This window comes from Anolis carolinensis, unplaced genomic scaffold, assembly GCF_035594765.1.
Source record: "Anolis carolinensis isolate JA03-04 unplaced genomic scaffold, rAnoCar3.1.pri scaffold_10, whole genome shotgun sequence".
Classification (NCBI taxonomy): domain Eukaryota; kingdom Metazoa; phylum Chordata; class Lepidosauria; order Squamata; family Dactyloidae; genus Anolis; species Anolis carolinensis.
This window is the reverse complement of record NW_026943821.1, coordinates 10267418-10289725: the sequence shown is the minus strand read 5'-3', so window position 1 is coordinate 10289725 and position 22308 is coordinate 10267418. Positions and strand designations below refer to the sequence as shown.

Below are 22308 nucleotides of genomic sequence, written 5' to 3'. Positions count from 1 at the left end.
TTTGCTTTAGCTTTTTATTGTCTGCTGTGATCTTGCTCAGGAATCAAATCCAAGTAATTTGGGATAAAAAAAAAATCTTTGACAAATATTTTTGAGCTGCTAAATGTAGGTGCCAGCCAGCAGGTGAATCCTTTGGAGAAGCATTTCCTTCTATCATTCAGGTTGGAGGGTGAATACAGGGAAACTATAGACATATGCATACAGTATACAGGGGTGCAAAACATGATGCAAAACTTATGTGCCTTTTCAAGATTTGGACACAAGTAGACTGGCTTGGAGAAGAGTCAGGAACTATCAGCATCTTTGGGCTTCTCGGGTCCAATGGTAGCTTTTGGATGTCCTGAGGTGCCTGGCAGTGAAATACGGAGACTAGGGGTTCCCGCCCAGAGTTAGCGAGGGAGGACCCGGAACTGGAATGGACGGGGGACGTTGCCCAGGCCTGTGCATTGCGGTGTCAGGTCGATCTCTGCAGGAGCAACCAGTGGTTGAAGTGAGAAGTGTTGGAGGATGGTAGTAAGGAAGAGGAAGATCTCCATCCGGGCCAAGCCTGCTCCCAGGCAGATCCGTTTTCCTGCAGGAGAAAGGCAGAGGATGTATGAAAGAATCCATGTAAACAATTTCAAACATTAACAAAATCTGGTTCCAGTATTTAAAAAAACACCAGAATCAAGTCAATTAATAATGAACACTCAGAAACAGGAAAACTCCAAACAGCTAGTTAACACCTCCCAAACAGGATTCCTCCAGGCAATAGAGGCCAGGCTACCTCTATGCAGATTACTGACTTTGCAGCTTCATGGCTAGTCAATGCTATTCAAGCTTCCTAATTGCAACATTCACACTTGTCTTAAATAGACGAGAGTTCTTTCTCCCACCCTGGACATTCCACAGGCGTATATACACTCCATTTGCCTCACTTCCAACAGACCTGTGAAGATGCCAGACACAGATGCAGGTGAAATGTCAGGAGATAATGCTACAGGAACATGTCCATACAGCATGAAAAATTCACAGTAGCCCAATAGTAGTAGTAGTAGTAATACAACAACAACAACAACAACAACAATCATCATCATCATCATCATCATCATCTGCCTTTCCTTCTGGTTCGAGGGGGGTCACAACATAGCTAAAAACACATAATCATTGCAAACATTCTATAAAATACACATATTAAAATGTATTTCTGCAAATAACATATTAAAATACACAGAACAAAGATTAAAACACAACCAAAATGAATGCTAAAAACTGGCTCTATTCATGGTACTGTCCCCAAACCCTTAACTTTCCATACCTGGAGCAAAAGGCATGAATGCGTCAGTATTTTTGAATGTGCTTTTCTCATCCAAGAAATGGTCTGGGTTGAAGGACATTGGATCTTTGAACTGTGTGGGGTCGTAGTGCACCGAACTCAGCAGGGGGATGACATTGGTACCCTGTGGAAAGGAATTATATAATAATAATAATAATAATAATAATAATAATAATAATAATAATAATAACATCATCTCCAGACTGTGTTATCACCCATCAGAGATGGGGGGGGGGGGGGGTGGAGTGGCAATGCTCGCACGGGATAATTTATCTCTGAGGGCGGCTCCCACTCCGAACATTTCTGGTATTGAAAGTGTCGGCCTTGTGTGGGATTCACAGGAGAGTATAGCCTTTCTACTGGTGTACCGTGCGCCTAATGCACCAGTGGACAGCCTATCACAGCTGCTGGAGGTTGTGTCGGAGTGGGCCTGGAGGTTCCCCAGGCTTATCGTTTTGGGGGATTTCAATATGCATGCTGATGCAGGCTCCTTTTCCTCAGCAGCTGAAGACCTGGTATTGACCATGGCGACACTAGGACTCTCACTTTATAATACGGGGCCTACACATCAGGCTGGTCACACACTAGATTTGATCTTCGGAGTTTGAATCCAAGTGACACTAACCTCTGTTCTGGAGATTCCATGGTCGGACCACTGCACCCTAGGAATCTGTATAGAGCATACCACCCCACCCAGTCTGGGCGCCGAACCTATCTGGGTTCGCCCGAAGAGACTTATGGAACCGGTCAGGTTCCTGAATGCTCTGAAGGCCATGGAACCTGTCAGCGACTCACTAGAGGTGCAAGTGGATACATGGAACACCATATTATCCAATGCACTCGATGAGATCGCCCCTAGATGCCCTCTCCGACCCCGCAAGAATCGGTCTCCTTGGTTTACTGAGGAGCTCTGTGTGATGAAACGGGAGAAGAGACGGCTAGAGGTCGTGTGGCGGGAACGCCGTGACGAGGAATCGAAATCAGCTTATAAGAATTTCAGAGAGTCTTATGAGCAGGCTATCACTGAGGCAAAAAATTCTTATTATGCTTCCTTGATAGCGTCTGCGAGCTCACACCCAGCACAATTATTCAAGATTATTAGATTGCTGACAACAATTCCTTCTGTCCAAAACAATAATGAGCTGGCCCCTTCTGCTGAGGTTTTCCAGAGCTATTTCGCAGACAAGGTCTCGCTGCTCTGCCGGGAACTCCCTGCCACGATTGATACAGTAATTGAACTTGAGACCCCATGGCCACTCGCTGGGCCCATCCTGAACCGGTTTACCTCTCTGGATGCGGAGGCTGTCGATAGGATCATGACTGCAATTAGGCCGACCACCTGCTCCCTCAATCAATGTCTCTCCTGGCTAATAAAATCTTGCCTGGAGTGATTACGTGAACCTCTGTTGAATATAATAAATAGCTCCTTTGAGCAAGGAGTTTTTCCAGAGGGTTTAAAAGAGGCGATGGTATCTCCGCTGCTGAAGAAACCAGACTTAGATTGTTCGGTTCCCTCTAGCTACCGCCCAGTCTCAAATCTTCTGTTTCTGGGCAAGGTGGTTGAGAGGGCAGCAGTGGAACAGTTACAGCAGTTCCTCAATGACACAGCCGGACTTGATCCCTTCCAGTCCGGCTTCCGTAGGGGGCACGGGACGGAGACTGTGCTAGTTGCCATCACAGATCAGCTTCACTGCCAAAGGGATCAAGGCGGATCAGCGCTGCTCGTGTTATTGGATCTCACAGCAGCATTTGATACGGTCAATCACAATCTATTGACCCACCACCTAGCCATGACGGGGGTTAGGGGGATTCCCCTTAAATGGTGTCCTCCTTCCTCCAGAATCAGGGACAGCAGGTGGTGAGGGGAGGGATGGTTTCCACGTGGTTTCCGCTAACTTGTGGGGGCCCACAGGGAGCTATTCTCTCTCCTCTATTATTTAACATCTATATGCGACCACTTGCCCGACTGGTGCGGAGCTTTGGGCTCGAGTGCCACCAGTACGCTGATGACACTCAGCTCATTCTGAGGATGGAGGTCCGGCTGGACTCCACACCCAATAGTTTCCATCAGTGCCTTGAGGCCGTTACTGGATGGTTGCGTGCCAGCAGGTTGAGGGTGAATCCAGCAAAGACGGAGATCCTTTGGCTGGGCCGTCCGGGTGGGAGGGAGATCCAGCTGTTTACCCTGGATGGTGAGACACTATGTCCGTTATCTTCGGTAAAAAGTCTTGGTGTCTTATTGGACCCTCTGCTCACAATGGAGGCCCAGGTCTCTGCTGTGAGCAGATCTGCATTTTTCCATCTATGTCAGGCTAGGCGACTGGCTCCCTACCTATCTTAAGAATGACCTGGCTACGGTGATCCAGGTGACGGTCATCTTGAGGCTCGACTACTGTAATGCCCTCTACATTGGCCTTCCTCTGTCAGTGATCCGGAAACTGAAGCTGGTGCCGGGGTGCCGGCGAGGTGGCATATCACCCCAATTCTACAACAGCTTCACTCGCTACCGATTGAGTACTGGATTACTTTCAAGATACTGGTTCTAACCTTTAAGGCCTTACATGGTTTGGGGCCGGCGTACCTGAGGGCCCGCTTATCCCCCTACCAACCCCAGAGATTACTTTGGTCTGCAGACCAAAATTTGCTTGAAGTCCCTAACATACGGACTTATCATTTGTCTTCTACTAGGCAGAGAGCCTTCTCGATTGTAGCCTCTTATTTATGGAATGCCTTGCCAGTTGAAACTCAAACTATCCAAGACCTACTTGCCTTTTGGAAAGCCTGCAAAACCTTTCTCTTCCGACAAGCTTTCGATGGGTGAAAAACCCGAGGCTATGTCTGTTCTTATTGTTATTTTAAAGCTAATTGTATTGTTTTAATCTATTTCTGTAAACCACTCCGAGCCAAATTAGGAGTAGCGGTATACAAGTCTAATAAATAAATAAATAAATAAATAAATAAATAATGGCTCAAGGTGGGAGGAGTGGGAAACACCATTTAAACACATCATCATAAAATATCTCTATCTCTCTAATCTATCTAATCTATCTATTCTAATCTAATTAATCTAAATCTAAATCTAAATCTAAATCTAAATCTAAATCTAAATCTAAATCCATAATAAAAGCTAAAACCCATATGTGTGTATGTGGCACAGGTGTCTGTTCACACAGATAGCCTCCGGCCTCCACAAACAGGCTATATTTCCCAGGTCTGAGAACCCAGCAAGTCACCCTGCCAATGTCCTCCCCAAACACTATGGCCCACCACCCAAGGAATGCTTTCATTTGGGGACCATTTCGTCCTAGATTTTGCTTTTTCCTCCACCACTGGCAGGCATCCCAGGGCTCTCCATTGGTGTGAAATTTGCATGGCCCCGCCTACTGCCCTTTCCTTTCAAATCTGTCTGCATAACAAACAGAGCAGAACTGAGCTGCAACTATATTTACTCGAGGACTTTGGGGGATTGACTGCATATGGTGAAAGTTGTAGTTCACCCCGCATCAAGTCAGACCACTGTGACTCCTACTGGGGAATTTAGAGGAGTTGTAGTTCATCTATACCCAGAACTCTATGAACTCAAAGAATGATGGGTCTGGACCACACTTGCCATGCATCCCCGATATGCCCAGATTTGAATACTGGTGGGTTTGGAGGGGAATTGGCCTGGACATTTGGGAAGAGTAGGTACTGGGATTTATAGTTCACTTGCATTGAATGAGCACTTCGAACCCTACCGATCATGGACCAAGACCACACTTGGCACACAGAGCCCCCCATAACCAATAGAACATATTGGATAACTTTGGGGAAAAGGGAGTTATAGTTCACCTGCATCCAGAGAAACAGTGACCCCCCACCGACAATGAACAAGGGACCACACTTCGCATAGAGAAGCCTCATGTCCAACTGAACATACTGTAGGTGTTTTTGGGAATGGGCCTTTATTTTGGGAGTTGTAGTTCACCTGCATCCAAAGACCATTAAACCCAGCCAATGATGGATCTGGACCAAACTTGGCACACAGACTGAACATTGTCTGCTGTGGATACTGACAGTTGTTTTGGGGCAATTGCCTCAGGACTCTGGGAATTATAGTAGTTCACCCCCATCCAGAGAGCACTACGGCCAGGCGATGACCAGCCAACGACAGATCTGGACCACACTTGGTACATAGCCCCCCAAATGGCCAACTTTTCATACTGGCAGGGTTTGGGGAGGATTGACCCATGATTCTGTGAATTGTACTTCACCCACTCCAAACAGAATACGTAACACTGAAAGACAAATAAAACCATTCTCAAATGACCCGGGCACTGCCGGGTCCCCAAGCTAGTATATAAAAGTGAATGTTTGTATGCGGCTGTGTATGCGGGTATGTACGTATGCGAGTATGTGGCAGCTTTCTGATTGGCCGCCACTTTCACAGGCCACTGTGATCGCCAGGAATGACGGACCTGGCCCAAACTTGATACACTTAACCCCCATGATGCACTTTCCATCCTGGTGCCATTTGGGGGAGGATGGAACGCCGATGATGGGATTTGTAGTACTTTCAATAGCTTCTACTCTCACAGATGACTGCGATGCCCACCAGTGACGGAACTAGACCAAACTTGGCACACAGAACCCCAATGACCCGCTTTACGTCCTGGTGTAGATTGGGGGAGGACATACCTAGGATGATGGGACTTGCAGTACCTTCACTCACTTCCTCAGACCACTGCAATTGACACGAATTACAGAATTGGACCACACTTGGCACACATATCCCAAATGACATGCTTTACATGATGCAGCACTTTGGGGGAGAATGGACCAAGGATTATGGGATTTGCAATATTTTCAAACACATTGTCTCCGACAGATCACTGTTACTCTAACTAATGATGGATCAAGACCAAACTTCACACACATACCCCCCATGACCCACTTTACGACCTGGAGCCATTTTGGGAATGATGGACCAAGAATTATGGGATTTGCAGTACTTTCAAACATTTTGTCTCCGACAGACTGTTACTATAACTAAGAACGGATCAGGATCAACGTTAGCACCCCCACCAATGTCTGATTAACAACAAACTTGACACATACAATCCCCATGAACTGCTCTACATCCTGGCACTGTTTGGAGTGGGATGGACCATGGATGATGGGGCTTGCATATGTGAGTTGTAGTTCACCTCCACCCACTGAACCCCGCTGACCTTGGACCTAGACTAAACTTGGAACACAGGCAAACAATGCCTTTCCCAAATAACCCGGGCACTGCCGGGTCCCCAAGCTAGCATATAATAATAGTCAGTGTTCGTATGCGGTGGACAGCAGTGTATGCGGTGGTGGACAGCGGTGTATGTGGCAGCTTTCTGATTGGCCGCCACTATCATAGGCCACTGTGACCACCAGGAACGACGGACCTGGCCCAAACTTGACACGCTTCACCCCCATGACGCACTTTACGTCCTGGTGCCATTTGCGAGACGATGGACCATGGGTGATGGTATTTATAGTACTTTCAATCGCTACGACTCCCACAGGCCACTGTGACGCCCACCACTGACGGAAATTGACCAAACTTGGAACACAGAACCCCCGTGACCCCCTTTACGTCCTAAGGGAAATTGGGGAGGATGGACCAAGGATGATGGGACTTCCAGTACCTTCACTCACTTCTTGAGACCACTGCTACTGCCATGAATCACAGAACTGAACCAAACTTGACACACTTATCCCAAATGACACACTTTATATGCTGCAGCACTTTGGGAGAGGATGGACCAAGGATTATGGGATTTGCAGTACTTTCAAACACTTTGTCTCCAACAGACCATTTTGACTCTAACTAATGTCAGATCAGGACCACACTTGGCACACATATCTCCCATGATCCACTTTACATCCTCCTGCGGTTTGGGGGACAATGGACCAAGAATGATGGGATTTACAGTACCTTCACTCACTTCCTGAGACCACGTCAACCCACACCAATGACTGATCAAGACCAAACTTGACACACAGACCTCCTATGACCCACTCTACATCCTGGCATTGTTTGGAGCGGTATGGACCATGGATGATGGGACTTGCAATACCTTTACTCACTTCCCCACACTACTGCGTCTCCCACCAAAGACTGATCAAGACCAAACTTTGCACATAGAGCCACCATTATCCATTCTACATCTTGGGCCTGTTTGCAATGGGAGGGGACTTGCATATGGGAGTTGTAGTTCAGTTGAACCCACTGAACCCAGCTGACATTGGATCTAGACTACACTTGGAATAAACGTAAACAATGCCTTTCTCAAATGACCCGGGCACCGCTGGGTCCCCAAGCTAGTATTCAATAAAATATACATATAAGACATCCCATTATTAAATGTCTGTTGTAGTCAATTTGTAAACATTTTGGGGGATGGAACTTCTAGGAATTGGAATTGAAGGATGAGAGGGCTATTACTTAGTACTTGGGAAGGAAATAAAAGAAATAAAAGGCTGTAAGAAATAGCTTACTGAGAAGACATAGATGTTCTTGTGTTTTGAGAACAAATATCTATGATCAAATGTTCAAACTCTACCAAGGACTGATGGTGTCCTGTAATTTTGCCTGGGTGTATTTTTGGACATTGTCCTCATGACATTGTTGAACCATTCCTGTTTCTCAGCAGTTTGTTCATGTAAATATTAACAAAGGCAGATTCCCTGAAATGCAGCCACTGTTTAATGCATAGACTGGTAAAGTCCACGTGTAAGGTTAAAGTCAGATTCGCAAAACTATTTTTGTAGACCTTGACTTATCCATAATCCAAAGATCACCCTTTCTTTGGCAGGGAAGAAAAGGGTGAATTCCTTCTTCTGCAAACCTCAAGGAAAAGCCTTTCTCCATTGCTTTACATCAGTGGTTCCCAACCATTCTTTCACCAGGGACCACTTTGACCAGGGCCCTCTTGACCGGGGACCACTTGACCAGGGACCACTTGAACAGGCACCACTTTGACCAGAGATCGCTTGACCAGGGACCACTTTGACAGGGGACCACTTGAACAGGGATCACTTTGACCAGGGACCACTTGATCGTGGACTATTTTGACCAGGGACACCTTGACTAGGGACCACTTGACCTGGGAACTACTTTGACCAGGAACCACTTGACCGAGGACCACTTTGACCAGGTACCACTTTGACTGCACTCTCCAACATCAAAAGGTTATGAATCGGTTTTTGGTCAACTTTAGATTCTTTTTGACAACCTCCCAACAAAGGATTCCCCCAGGCAGAAAATAGCCAGGCTTTGAAGCTGCAAGGCTATTTAGTGGTAATCAAGCTGGCCAATTACAACATTCACACTTTTCTCCAACAGACAAGAGTTCTTTCTCCCACCCTGACATTATTTCACAGAGATATAAACCCCACTTGCCTAGTTTCCAACAGACCTCACAACCTCTGAGGATGCCTGCCATAGGTGTGGGCAAAACGTTAGGAGAGAATGCTTCTGGAACATGGCCATACAGCCCAGAAAACTCACAGCAACCTAGTGATTCAGGCCATGAAAGCCTTGGATAATTAAAATCCTTTGTTCATTCTCTGTTTTGTATTTTTTAAAATGTATTTTATAGTAATACATTTTAATATGTTTATTTGGAGAATGTTTATGTGTTTTCATTATTTTGTAAGCCGCCTCGAGCCACGAGGAGAGGTAGGTAAGAAATAAAATTATTTTATTAATGATGATGATGATAATAATAATAATAATAATAATAATAATAATAATAATCAGGACTGTCCCTGTCAAATCTGGACTGTTAGAGAGTATGTGAAGCACAGCCACTGGAGGCTGTCAAAGTCATGTCATGAATGACAGCTCTAGGAAGGAGGCGATGTTTGACAGTTTCTCCTTACCTTTGGAAGGAGGAATTCCTTGAACGGGGTGTCCCGGGTCACGGCCCGCGGGAGTCCCATGGGCAAGATGGAGATGAAGCGCTGGATCTCATAGATGACGGCATCCGTGTACGGCATGCTTTTACGGTCAGCGAGACATGGAGTGCGGTTGGTGCCAATCACTCCGTCAATCTCCTGGTGGACACGAACTGGGGGGGGGGGGGAGATAGAGGAGCGGATAGCCTGTGTCTCTTTCAGTGGGGCAAGGCTTATATTTTGCACTGAAAGGGAAACGATTGCCAGGGCCACTGGGAGCAATTGGGACAATTTGGTCATTGAGAGCAGAATGGGGAAAACATGCAAATGATTCGGAGACCAGTCAATGATGGAATGGGAGTGTGAACATCAAGGCAAACTTAAGCGGCTGAGGGGGAAAAGGAAGGGGCCTGAGACTGTTAGGAATTGTGGGAGTTGAAGTCCAAAACACCTGGAGGGCTTAAGTTTGCCCATGCCTGGGCTAGACAGTGGAATGGACTGCTTTGAAGGGTTGAATGGACTCCTCTCCTTTTTGGGAGGTCTTTATATAGAAGATGGATGGGCATATTTCAGTATTTCAGCATGTAGGGGTTGGACTAGATGCCCCTTGCAGCCCTTTTTGACTTCAGTGTAGGGACACATATAAAATTGCAAGAAGACCTGTGACTCCATGGCAGATTGCCTACCTTCCCTACGGAAAAGCCCAGGTTCAGGTCCAAGCATCTAAACTGCTGTCGGTCCATGCTGATCTTGAATTGCCTTGATGTTCACGCTCCCATTCCAAAGTTTGCCCATGCCTGATCTAGACATTGCTCCTGTTGATGCAGTCCAGAATTGCATTGGTTTTGTTGGCTACTGCATTCAATTATTACTTTGTACCCACATCCCATCCATATTCCACATGCTTCCTTAACCCTTACCAGCCACGTCAGGGTATTTCATGAGGATGAGGAAGCTGAACCGGAGGGTCGTACTGGTTGTCTCTGTGCCTCCAAAGAACAGGTTGTGTGTGGTCATCACTAAAGTCTCCATATTAAAGTAGCTCAGCGGGTCTTGCTTTTCCTGAAAGAAAAGCAAATCGGAAAGGGTTGCATGGGAAGCTTTTTTCTTTGGGGATGTGGGGGAACTAGGCTGTGGATCATATCCTCAAAGGTTGTCTGACCTAATGAGTAGAAGAAACCATACCTCCTCCATGCGGATAAGGAAGCAGTCGATGAAATCCCGGGGGGCCTCAGGGTCTAGATCTTTCTGGTGCAAGCGAATGCGCTCAGTGATGAAGTGCCGAAGTTTTTCAAAGTTCTGGAAGATTTTGTGGTGGGGTCCAGGGAGGAGGTCCATCACATGGGGGAAGATGTTGTAGAGCTGGAGAAAGGGTAGTGAAGGTATCATAGCAGTAAAATAATGATAGGTTCCTTTTGGGAAGTAGTGCCATCAATCAGCTCATCCACGCTCACCTAAATCCCTCTCAAGTGTCTCAGGAGCTTGGCTGTTCATTTTTGGATGCGGAAGGACTATAAATCCCAGAACCTCCTGGCCATGCTCACTGGGGCTGGACCTACACTGGTTTCTGAATTCAGTTTCTGAATCAAGGTGATCTGCTTTGAACTGGATTATATGAGTCTACACTGCCATATAATCTAGTTCAAAGCAGATAATCTGGATTCAGAAACGACATTATATGGCAGTGTAGATGGGGTCTGTGAGTCCTGTGCCATTAAGTGCCATGGAAGTGGACAGCCTATAGTCTATGATTCCACTTTAAGGCCATGTCAACATCCTATGAAAGAGTTCTCAGCTAGAGATACTGAGTGTATCAGCAAACTACAGACTCCAAGATTCCATAGGGTGGGACCATGGAGATCAAATAAGATCAAAGTGTGCAGCGTGGAAGATCCCTTGCTCTTGAGTTCATCCATGCGTCCTTTACTTGCCTCACCCCAGAAAGAACTCATGATCTGAAAGTTCTCATTAAAGTGATCCAGGAGCCTAAGGAAGTCGGCATCTTCGTAGTCGAAGCGGTTGCCAAAAACCACAGCACAGATGACGTTGGAAACGGCTCGGCAGACCAGGTTGATGGGGTTGAAGGGTGCTCCTGTGAGGGAGAGATAGAAAAAGTGATGCTTCAGGGGTGCTAAAGTAGTACTTTCTTTAAGCACTACTTGGTGTTTCCAGGACTGAGTAGGGAGTAGTAGTTCAATGTTCAAACCACTACACCATGGGAGTCACCCTCTCTCCTAGTTGAAGGCTCTGTAGTTCTCTGACCCTTCTTGGTATCAGCTGCTCTACCTGTCAGCCCTAAAATTTGCTCTGAAAATGGGACTCACCATCAGTTTTCTGAAACTCCTGAACAAGACACTGGGCCTCTTCTTGTATCCGGGCCTCGATGCTGCTTTTCCCCATCCCAAAATTCTTCAGGGTGTGCAGGGCAAAGCGACGCAAGATCTTCCATTTTTCCCCATTGGAGAAGGCAATGCCTGGAGAAGATGAAAACAGTCCATCAGCCTACCCTGTTTCCCCGAAAATAAGACAGTGTCTTATATTAATTTTTGCTCCCAAATTTGCGCTAGGTCTTATTTTCAGGGGATGTCTTATTTTTCCACAAAGAAGAATTCACATTTATGGTTGAATTTTTTAAAAATGAAAATTTATTATCTACTGTACAGTAGTTGTCATCACAAACCAGCATAACCAAACTGTGAATCCTTTAAAGAATTTCTATATTATATTTTATTGCTATACTGTTTTAAAATTACTGTTTTAAATTTCTGTTTGTATGTAAATTTATGTTGTTGTTGAGCTTGTCCCTGTGTAAGCTGCCCTGAGTCCCTTCTGGGAGATGGAGGTGGGATACAAGAATAAAGTTATTATATTATTATTATTTCTTGTTACTACCTTTATTTCCATGTACAACAATCTATGGTATGTACATTTACCAATCCTGCATGCTTCCAAACAAAAACTTTACTAGTTCTTACTTTTGGGGCAAGCCTTATATTCAGCAATTCAGCAAAACCTCTACTAGGTCTTATTTTCTGGGGATGTCATATTTTCAAGGAAACGCGGTAGTTGGTGTGGCTTGGGGGTGAATGGATGGGTGGGCTTCAGCTGGGCACTTTTCTTTCTGGAATTCACTTATCATAGAATCCTAGAGTTGGAAGAGACTCCAAGGGCCATCCAGTCCAACCTCATTCTGCCATGCAGAAAGACACCACCAAAGGCACCAGACCGATGGCCATCAAAATGTTGAACAGCTCTTCCTGTTAGGAAGTTCTTCCTAATGTTTAGGTGGAATCTCTTTTTTGATAGTTTGCTCCGTGTCCTAGTTTCCAGAGCAGCAGAGAATAACCTTACTCAATATGCCATCCTTTCAAATATGTAAAAAAATCAGGCATTGCTTAGTCCCACATTTTCTTTTGCCCTCTTGTTTTCTACCCCTACGTTCTCCTGTGGAGGAATAAATAATAATAATAATAAAACTTTATTTATACCCCGCCACCATCTCCCCAACGGGGACTCGGGGTGGCTTACATGGGGCCATGCCCAAAACCATACCATATGACAAAATATAAAACAACATATCATAACACAATTTAACAATACAATAAATAATAACATACATTACAATCCAAAAGTCATTCTCTCTCTTCTCGAATGGATGGCTCTCTGGTCACACTAACAGAGCTTCCTTATGGGATGAGAGAGTGCTTTGCTCTTACCATTGCCCTGGGTAAAGCGGTAGAAGACAGGGAAATCCCCGCGATCGCTGAAGTCATCAGCTTGGTCCACCAAGGCCTCCTTCACCGCTAGGTAGCCACACAAGACCACACATGGAAGTGAACCCAAGTGGATGGTGTAGACTGGTCCATATTGCTTGCTGAGCTGCAGAACGTGTGTGTGATAGAGATAATAATAATAATAATAATAATAATAATAATAATAATAATAATAATAATAATAATTAAAGCATAGTTAAGAACATGCTTTGACTGAAGTCAAAAATCAGAAACTCCTGAAAGCACAGCAGACAAAAAACTAGTACAAGAAAACCGCACTACAAACTAGAGCTGACAGCTGGCATAACATTGCATGGAAAGTTCCTTGACAAAATTGAAGGAAAAGCTGATAAGGAGAAGACTTGGCTATGGCTCATGAATGGAACCCTGAAGAAGGAGACAGAAGGCCTGATCCTTGCAGCCCAGGAGCAAGCCATCAGAACAAAGGCAATTAAGGCCAAGATTGAAAAATCAGCTGATGACCCAAAATGCAGACTGTGCAAGGAAACCGACGAAACCATTGATCATATCCTCAGCTGCTGTAAGAGAATCGCACAGACAGACTGCAAACAGAGGCACAACCATGTGGCCCAAATGATCCATTGGAATTTATGCCTCAAGTACCACCTCCCAGCAGTAAAGAACTGGTGAGATCACAAACCTGCAAAAGTATTGGAAAATGAGCACGCAAAGATACTGTGGGACTTCTGAATCCAGACTGACAAAGTTCTGGAACACAACACACCAGACATCACAGTTGTGGAAAGGAAAAAGGTTTGGATCATTGATGTTGCCATCCCAGGTGACAGTCGCATTGACGAAAAACAACAGGAAAAACTCAGCCGCTATCAGACCTCAAGATTGAACTTCAAAGACTCTGGCAGAAACCAGTGCAGGTGGTCCCGGTGGTGATGGGCACATTGGGTGCCGTGCCAAAAGATCTCAGCCGGCATTTGGAAACAATAGACATTGACAAAATTACGATCTGCCAACTGCAAAAGGCCACCCTACTGGGATCTGCGCGCATCATCAGAAAATACATCACACAATCCTAGACACTTGGGAAATGTTCGACTTGTGATTTTGTGATATGAAATCCAGCATGTCTATCTTGTTTGCTGTGTCATACAATAAAATAATAATCTTTATTTATATCCTGCCCCCTCTCCAAACAGATATGTGGGACTCTGATGCTGGAACCCACTGAGCTGTCTACCATGGGAGATTATGGTGTCAAACCCATTGACATGAACAGTGAGGGTTTGGGGTGGGGCATCAGATTTAACTTCCTTGGGATTAAAAACCATGGGAAATTAATGACATTATTCAGAGTGGTTGATGGCTCCCAGTGAAGCCACTGGAACTATATTGCAGATGGAGCTATCCAAGGTACTGAACACCTTGGAGAGCTCTGTTGAAGTCTGTTGAAGTCTGGAAAACTGGGGATGCTCACATATGGAAGATTGTGTGACCAAGGCTGAATGAAGGTGACGGAGATCTATGAGTGGTTCCAAAGATAGATCTACAAAATTCAAAAGCGATACACAGACCTTGTGTGAACCCATTTTACATGTTGTACCATCAATTATTCAAATAGGACAATCCCATGCATTTTACTCAATTGCTGAAGGAACACAAACAATGTTGATGATGACAGATCTGGCAGATTTAAGGAGCAACTGGAGTAGACACAAGGAAGCAAGATATGCTTTTCTACTATAAGCATGGTCTGAGAGCCAAGAAGCAGGGGGCAATATGCCAAATTGTTCTGATAGGATACTTTTGCACCCTCAAACACTTAAGTTAATCTGTTATTAAATATCCCTATATCAGATTTCATGGCCCCAAGTGTAGTTCAATACCATAGTAATTGTTCTCAATCAGAACAAATTGCTTCTTGGGTAATCTTGAATCATCCAACTAAAAGTTCCATCCCACACAAGAACAAGGCCTGAGGATTAAGACTAAGTCTTAATCCACATAGGTTATTAAAGAGCAAGAACAGCCAAGCTAGGGGTGTATATAACTTTGGTAAATGATATCTGACTGCATTAATTCTATACTGCAGAATGAATGCAGCTAGACATCACTTTAAGTACTATGGCTGAATGCTATGGAATTCTTCTTTTTCTTCCTCTTCCAAGTTTCAGATGATTTGAATGCCACTAGTGGGGACATTGTGGTTATTCAGCATTGTACTCACTCAATGCTCAGGAACCCTCTCATTTCTATTGTGTATTTCCATTCTTATTCTTATTTCTATCACTACAATGAAATATCTTCCACCTTTTTTCTAGTCTGGGAATCAAGGAGATTTGCAAGAGTTACATTTTTTTTTAAAAAAAAAAAAGCTAACAATGGCCAATTCTGTAATGTGATTGCATTTGTTGCTGTCAGGTTTAAAATGAAACGTTTCCCCAATTTGTGGGAGGGGAAATTGTGGGAGGAGGCAAAAGTACCCTTGTTAAGGAAAATTACACCATTACCTGCATTTATACTATGGAATGAATGCTCTTGGACCCCTTTAAATACCATAGCTCCATACTATGCGTTCCTGGGAGTTATAGTTTCCCAAGGTCCATATCCTTCTAAGGGTGCACCTGCACTGGAGAATAAATGCAGTAGAGACCCATTTTAAATGCTATTACAGTAGAGTCTCACTTATCCAACACTCGCTTATCCAACGTTCTGGATTATTCAATGCATTTTTGTAGTCAATGTTTTCAATATATCGTGATATTTTGATGCTAAATTCGTAAATACAGTAATTACTACATAGCATTACTGCATATTGAACTACTTTTTCTGTCAAATTTGTTGTATAACATGATGTTTTGGTGCTTAATTTGTAAAATCATAAACTAATTTGATGTTTAATAGGCTTTTCCTTAATGCCTCCTTATTATCCAACATATTCGCTTATCCAACGTTCTGCCGGCCCGTTTATGTTGGATAAGTGAGACTCTACTGTATTATTATTATTGTTGTTGTTGTTGCTGTTGTTTTATTATGACACAGCAAACAAGATAGACATGCTGGATTTCGTATCACAAAATCACAAGTTGAACACTTCCCAAGTGTCTAGGACTGTGTGATGTATTTTTGGATGATGCGTGCAGATCCCAGTAGGGTGGCCTTTTGCAGTTGGCAGATCGTGATTTTGTCAATGTCTATTGTTTCCAAATGCCAGCTGAGATCTTTTGGCACGGCACCCAATGTGCCGATCACCACCGGGACCACCTGTACTGGTTTCTGCCAGAGTCTTTGAAGTTCAATCTTGAGGTTCTGATAGCGGCTGAGTTTTTCCTGTAGTTTTTCGTCAATGCGACTGTCACCTGGGATGGCAACATCAATGATCCAAACCTTTTTCCTTTCCACAACTGTGATGTCTGGTGTGTTGTGTTCCAGTACTTTGTCAGTCTGGATTATTATTATTATTATTATTATTATTATTATTATTATTATTATTATTATTATTTTCTCTTGGTGCATTTACAATACAAAATGATTGCCCTTGCACCCCACTTTTGCCATGGCTCCATGCGATGGAGTCCTCCTGGGAGTTATAGTTTCCTTCTCTGAGTGCATCTGTGAAATGAATGCAGTTGGACCTTAGTTTAAATGCAATGTCTCCATGAGATGGTCTTGGGAACTGCAGTTTCCAAGGTCCATGAACCTTCTCTGGGTTCATTCTCACTGTGAAATGAATGCGGCTGGACCTTACTTTAAATACCATAGCTCCATACTATCTAATCCTGGGAGTTATAGTTTCCCAAGGTCAACATATTTCTCTGTGAGGCAGCCCAGAGAAAGAGATGGGAGGAGTGCATTGATGCTTTCTCCTTCCTTGCTTCTTTCCCGATGGGGCAGTGGAAAGAGAGGCTAGACTGAAAGCTCAGGGAATTGAAGACACGTAGCAGCTGAAATTTCAAAAAAATATTTGGGTGATGAGGAAGCTGAGGAAAAAAAGCTTTTGGCAGGAAGGAGGCCGAGGGAAAAAGGGTATTTATGGTTTTCTAGGAGTTGTGCCTCCGTAACCCACATAAATATGGAGGACTGACTGTACAAAGGATTGGATGCAACTCATCACCTAGATTTGGAAAGCATTTTGCAGCCCATTACTTGCTTCATGCTTAGAATCCAGAGTGTGAGCACCCTCAGTGCAGAAAGGGCCAGGGCAGTACAAATTAAAAATAAATACATAAATAATAATAATAATAGCAATAATAATGTTTACCCGTTCCATCAAAGGGAGAAACATTAAACGTAGTCAAAGGCAATGAGCCTGACACTTATGACACCACCTGGAGCAGGCAGCAAGCAGTTCAGCAAAAGAGGTGTTGAGATGCTAAGCAGAAAGCAGAAGACCTTATTCCTGGGACGGTGGAGGTGATAGTGGTCTCCTCCCTCAACTCCAAGTCAATTTCCTAGATCTCAACATTGGAAAAGGTGACAGAAACTGGGACATTTTAAACATCGCGGGGAAAACAGGATGACAGAGGATTAACTAGGGCTGTGTCTGTCAAATGAGGACATCTTAAGGATATGAGACAGTGTGAGGTCCAAAAGGTGCTCTACGACATGTGACATAGAGTACATAAACCCTTTGTACAGAGATGCATCTGTCCCAGAGGTTCCCTCTCAGCCCTGTCAACTCTGCAGTGACCCTTGGTCTCTTACCTTTTCCAGAGATCGGTGCATTTCTCTGGGGTCTAACTGGAAGAGATTCCCAAAGATGGGCAATGGGGCTGGTCCAGGTGGCAGCTTCCCCTTCTTTCGCTTGCCTCCATTCCAGTACAAAGCCAGGCAGAAAAGGGCAGCCATCAGGAGCAGTGGGGTGGCCCCGCTGAGATCCATGGCTGCAAAGAAGAGTCCAGAGTCGAGGACCAAACTCTTTCACTTTCCCCAGTGGGTTATATGTGCATGTCTCTTTATGTGGTACTTCTCCCTCCCTCCCTCCCTCCCTCCCTCTCTCTTTTTGATTTTGTTCTCAATGTGAGGTCAGTGTGTTTACAGTCCCACATGGATTTCAAAGAAATGCTCTCCTCCCTCAGTGTTTTTTTTTTTTTTTTTTTTGGAGAAAAGATGACACCGAGCCAAAGTGCCTGGCTATCCTTTTTGGTCTGGCTTGCAGAGAAATGATAAATTAGCAGAACACAAACAGAAAGACAGTAAGAGAGAGAGGGAGAGGGAGAGGGAAAGATTTTGGAAGTTAACCTGCTTGTGTTTCTGGAAGAAATGTAGGCAGTCCACTAATTATAAACATTCGACTTACAAATGACTCATAGTTAAGGATGGAAGTGAGAGAAATCTACCCCTTAGACGGGAAATCCACTCCTGAAAGAGTTATTATCGTGCGGAACAGAAGTCTCCACTGAAGCTTAATCACCAATCCTTGTTTCCACAACAAGCCACATTTTTCAAAATCCAATTATCATCGAGAGAAAAGGGGTAGAGACAGCAGAACAAACACCAGAGGGGTCTTAACCCTTCCCTATGCTATCCAAAGCTAAACAATATATATATTTGGCTGGTGTGACACTTAAAATATGTACCTGTTCTGACATATATAAATTTAACTTAAGAACAAACCTACAGAATGTATCTTGTTTGTAACTTGGGGAATGCCAGTATTTATTAGATTTGTGCACAGATTCGTAATGGTCATTTCCTTCCAGCCAACCCATCTTGTTCAGCTTGGTCTGTTAGCCCTAACGGCAAGGGGAGTGTGGGAGCTGCTAGAAGGAAAAGTGCATGGCGGGGGGGGGGGGGGGGAAGCAGTGTGTTGGGAGAGAGCGTGTGCCTTTAAACCCAGGTCTCCTCTGCAGACCGAAGGGAAAGTATCACAGGAAGAGTGGTATCTTAAGCTCCTTTTTTGAAACCCAGGTCTCCTCTGCATACCAAGGGGAAAGGCTCGCAGGAAGATAATGGGCCAGATCTAGCCACATTTTTTGGTAGCAGACCAAAAATGATGGTTCGGTGGCTTGCCCGTTTTTGGGAGCCCCTGGAAACAAATCCAGGAGCCTTCCAAACTTTGGGCAGCAGAAATGAACTGAGGTTCAGCTGAAATGCACAAGCCTATTATTTACATTTTCAGTTAATTTCCACAACCCTGGACTTTGATAAGTGGTTGATTTGTTCATTTCCAATGAGGTTCTATTTGGCAGATATCATTCTGGGCAAACATTACACAATGGTTTTTTAATTAAAAAAACCTAGCTTGCTTTGCTGTTTATATGAGTGGCAGTTTCTGTTGTATTGCATTCATCTTCTCGTTGGGCTGGACATTAGACAACTGTTTGGTCATTGGTTGCATGAAATATTGGGCTGGCTAGGCTAGAGGTGGGGGAAATGTCACCCTCCAGGAGTTGTTAGACTAAAACTCTCATCATTCCTAGCCAGCATGCCCAGTGATGAAACCTGATGGGAACCATAATCCAACAACATTTAAAGAGTTACATATTCCTTATCTTTCAAATGTGTCTTTGGTCTGATGATTTTTCTACATTTTGTACAGTGTTAGAGAATAGCGGAAGGGTGCAAATGAAATATGTTGATGTTTTGGCATCTCATGAAATTAATTTATTTCTGACCTAGCGATCACCCAGAGAAACCTTCATCTGTTTGTATCAGCTCGCTAAGCCAACTCCTTTACACCCTACTGATGCAAAGAGACATAAATCATGGCGGTTCTTGGTTATTAATGATTAAATACTGAACTTTAATGAATCCTTGGTTGAGGAGCATACAGTTTTGAAATACTGGCTGAGGAATGCAGGGTTATGCAATAGTCCAAGGCAACCAGCTTTGCAGATAGATTTGGCCAGATGGCAGGGAGGCTTCTTATCCAAACAATGTTACCAGTCAAGAATTCTGTTCCCTTCTTTCTGAATTCTTCGAAGACTTCTGTTAGGAGCCTTCTGAAACACTGCCAAGCATGTAGCAATCTCTGTTTATGTTCTGGGAAATAAAAAATAGTTATTGAAGTTGCTGAAGCCTGGATCAGTTTTTGATAAATGCTCAGGACAACAGCCAGATGGGCTCAGATGATGAGACAGCCCTACTGTGTAGTCCAATTGTGATGTTCAGTAAACCGCAAGCATCCCCCTTATGGGAAATGGTCACAACGCACTGGGGGCTTTTAGGTTTTGAAGAAGGCAAACCAAAGAAGAAACACCAGGTATATCAAGTGGAATGGGAAAGGTTTCTTATCACTCTTGCAAAATTAGACCTGAGAATGAAAGAGCCTGGAATCTGAACCTAAGCTGAGAAGTTTCTTTTTTGGGTGGGTCAGAATGGAGGCACCTTTTCTAGTGCTTCCATCTCCTGCCTGGTGTTGATCTTCATCAGAGGCAACAAACACAACCAGATAGAGGCACTGTTCTCTAAGACCTAGCCTGCTCACCATAGCGGGCAATTTGCTACAACTTGATGCCAAAAACATTATCCAGTGTCTGTTGAAGATCACGTTGGTCTCGTATGCCTTTCTAAAGTTGTGGTTTGGCAGCTCAGTTGAGAGTGTGGCAGAAGGCCACATGCCTTCAAATTGTTTCTGATTTGCTGTGACTCTGAGGAGAATTTATACCAAGGTTTTCCTAGCAAGATTTATTTCCCCCTTATATTGAAATTTCGAAGCATCACAGGACTTCAAGTTGGCTATGGGCTTGCTTTCCTGTGCTATGGAAATATTACTCAGTGTATGTGAAGAAGATAAGAGTAAGCATTTGCTGATAATGAACTTGAAGGGATGGATGGTATTTGTTCTTGGGGCTGCCTCCTTGGTGCCAGATGGAGCATTGGTTTCTTGAGCAATGAATAGATCATGCCCCCCGCCCCTCCCACAGGAGTTCACTGGCATGACTTTGCACACCCTGCTTAGGACATCTTTGATGATGCAAATGCTGCTTCATTACAAAAAGCAAATATACAATCCTGTACCAGCCTCCACCCTGTACTTTGACATTTGATTTCTTCAGCAGAAAGCAGTTTTCAGCAAAGAGGTAAATCAAACCAGAGAGAATGGCTAATTCTCAGATACAGGTAAACCTCAGTTAATGGAGACAATGTATTCCTAGGCATTGTATCTTTAGCAGAAAATTTGATAAAAATGAGATGGAAACAATTAGTATTGGTCCCTACATTACCAAAAAAGAGAGTAATTTTATTTATACTGTTTCAGCCTCTTTTTATTCAAAGCTAAATATGTGCAAAAGAAATGAAACTATCAGGTCAGGAAAGCCTTGCCTAAATATGGTAAATGAGTCTGAACCTTCCATTTATCACTTGAAACCTTTTCACAAACATCTGTTTTTTTCACATGTTTTCCACTTTGGTTTCTTGAGCTGTCTATCCCTCTGTTTTCACCTGGCATGGGCAACACACTATTGAAAACACACAGTGGTAGAAAAAAATAATATCTGGTTCCTTCTGATACATTTACTTGGTTAGGCAGGCTGAGCATCCCTTATCTGGAATTCCAAAATTGTCCACATGGGTGGCGGAGACAGTGATACTTTTGCTTTTGGATGGTTCAGTGCACACAAACATTGTTTCGTGCACAGAATTATTTAAAATGTTGTACAGTATAGAATCACCTCCAGGCTAGTAAAAGGTTTCCCCTGATGTTAAGTCCAGTCATGTCTGACTCTGGGGGTTGGTGCTTATCTCCATTTCTAAGCCAAAGAGCCGGCGTTGTCCATAGACACTTCCAAGGTCATGGGGCCGGCATGACTGCATGGAGCACCGTTACCTTCCCGCCAGAGCGATATCTATTGATCTACTCACATTGGCATGTTTTCGAACTGCTAAGTTGGCAGAAGCTGGGGCTAACAGCGGCCGCTCACGCCGCTCCCGGGGTTTGAACCTTTGTGGTCTGCAAGTTTAGCAGCTCAGCGCTTTAACACACTTCGCCACCGGGGCTACATGAAACATAAATGAACATTGTGTTTAGACTTGGGTCCCATTGTCAAGATTACGTACATGTATGCAAATGCAGGATTTCCAAAATCCAAAAAAAGAACCAAACCAAAATCCCAAATGCTCGTACTTAGGAAAATGTTTAAACAAAGACTAGGCAGAAAAGTGGGTTGGAAATCAATATAGGGAAATCTGCTTTGCATAGATTTCTGAAAGTGGATTCTACATATTGGTGGCAGCAATGAAGAATATTTGGGGCCAGAAGCCTTCAGCTGAGAATGTGAAAATTGGAGAAGAAGCAGGGCAAAAGGCAGAATGAGAGACAAGCAATGAGGAATAGGCAGTGGTGGGTCCCATGCTCATAGGGTAGTGCCTTCACTCCAGGTT

The 22308-nt window shown here is 44.1% G+C and overlaps 1 protein-coding gene across 2 annotated transcripts; it reads right to left on the bottom strand.

Annotated features, from left to right (window-relative positions):
* LOC100567926 (cytochrome P450 2F5) lies at positions 1 to 17942 on the bottom strand. 2 transcript variants are annotated; one of them, XM_003222893.4, is made up of 9 exons: positions 17686 to 17938; positions 12949 to 13111; positions 11557 to 11706; positions 11164 to 11324; positions 10418 to 10594; positions 10153 to 10294; positions 9218 to 9405; positions 1298 to 1439; positions 1 to 571 (listed from the first exon to the last, which is right to left on the bottom strand). In XM_003222893.4, the coding sequence occupies exons 1-9, from the start codon at positions 17860 to 17862 to the stop codon at positions 390 to 392; spliced, it is 1482 nt and encodes a 493-aa protein (XP_003222941.1). In that variant the 5' UTR covers positions 17863 to 17938; the 3' UTR covers positions 1 to 389. The 2 variants fall into 2 exon arrangements, with proteins under 2 accessions (XP_003222941.1, XP_008112045.1); XM_008113838.3 differs by lacking the exon at positions 1298 to 1439 and having other exon boundaries at positions 17686 to 17942.
* Between the last annotated feature and the right edge of the window lie 4366 nt (positions 17943 to 22308).

Coding starts and splice junctions, on each gene's coding strand:
- LOC100567926 (XM_003222893.4), bottom strand. CDS start 17,862: ATGGATCTCAGCGGGGCCACCCCACTGCTCCTGATGGCTGCCCTTTTC. Junction 13,112..17,685: donor TGCACCGATCTCTGGAAAAG/GTAAGAGACCAA, acceptor CACGTTCTGCAG/CTCAGCAAGCAATATGGACC. Junction 9,406..10,152: donor GAAATACCCTGACGTGGCTG/GTAAGGGTTAAG, acceptor CCCCCCCCCCAG/TTCGTGTCCACCAGGAGATT.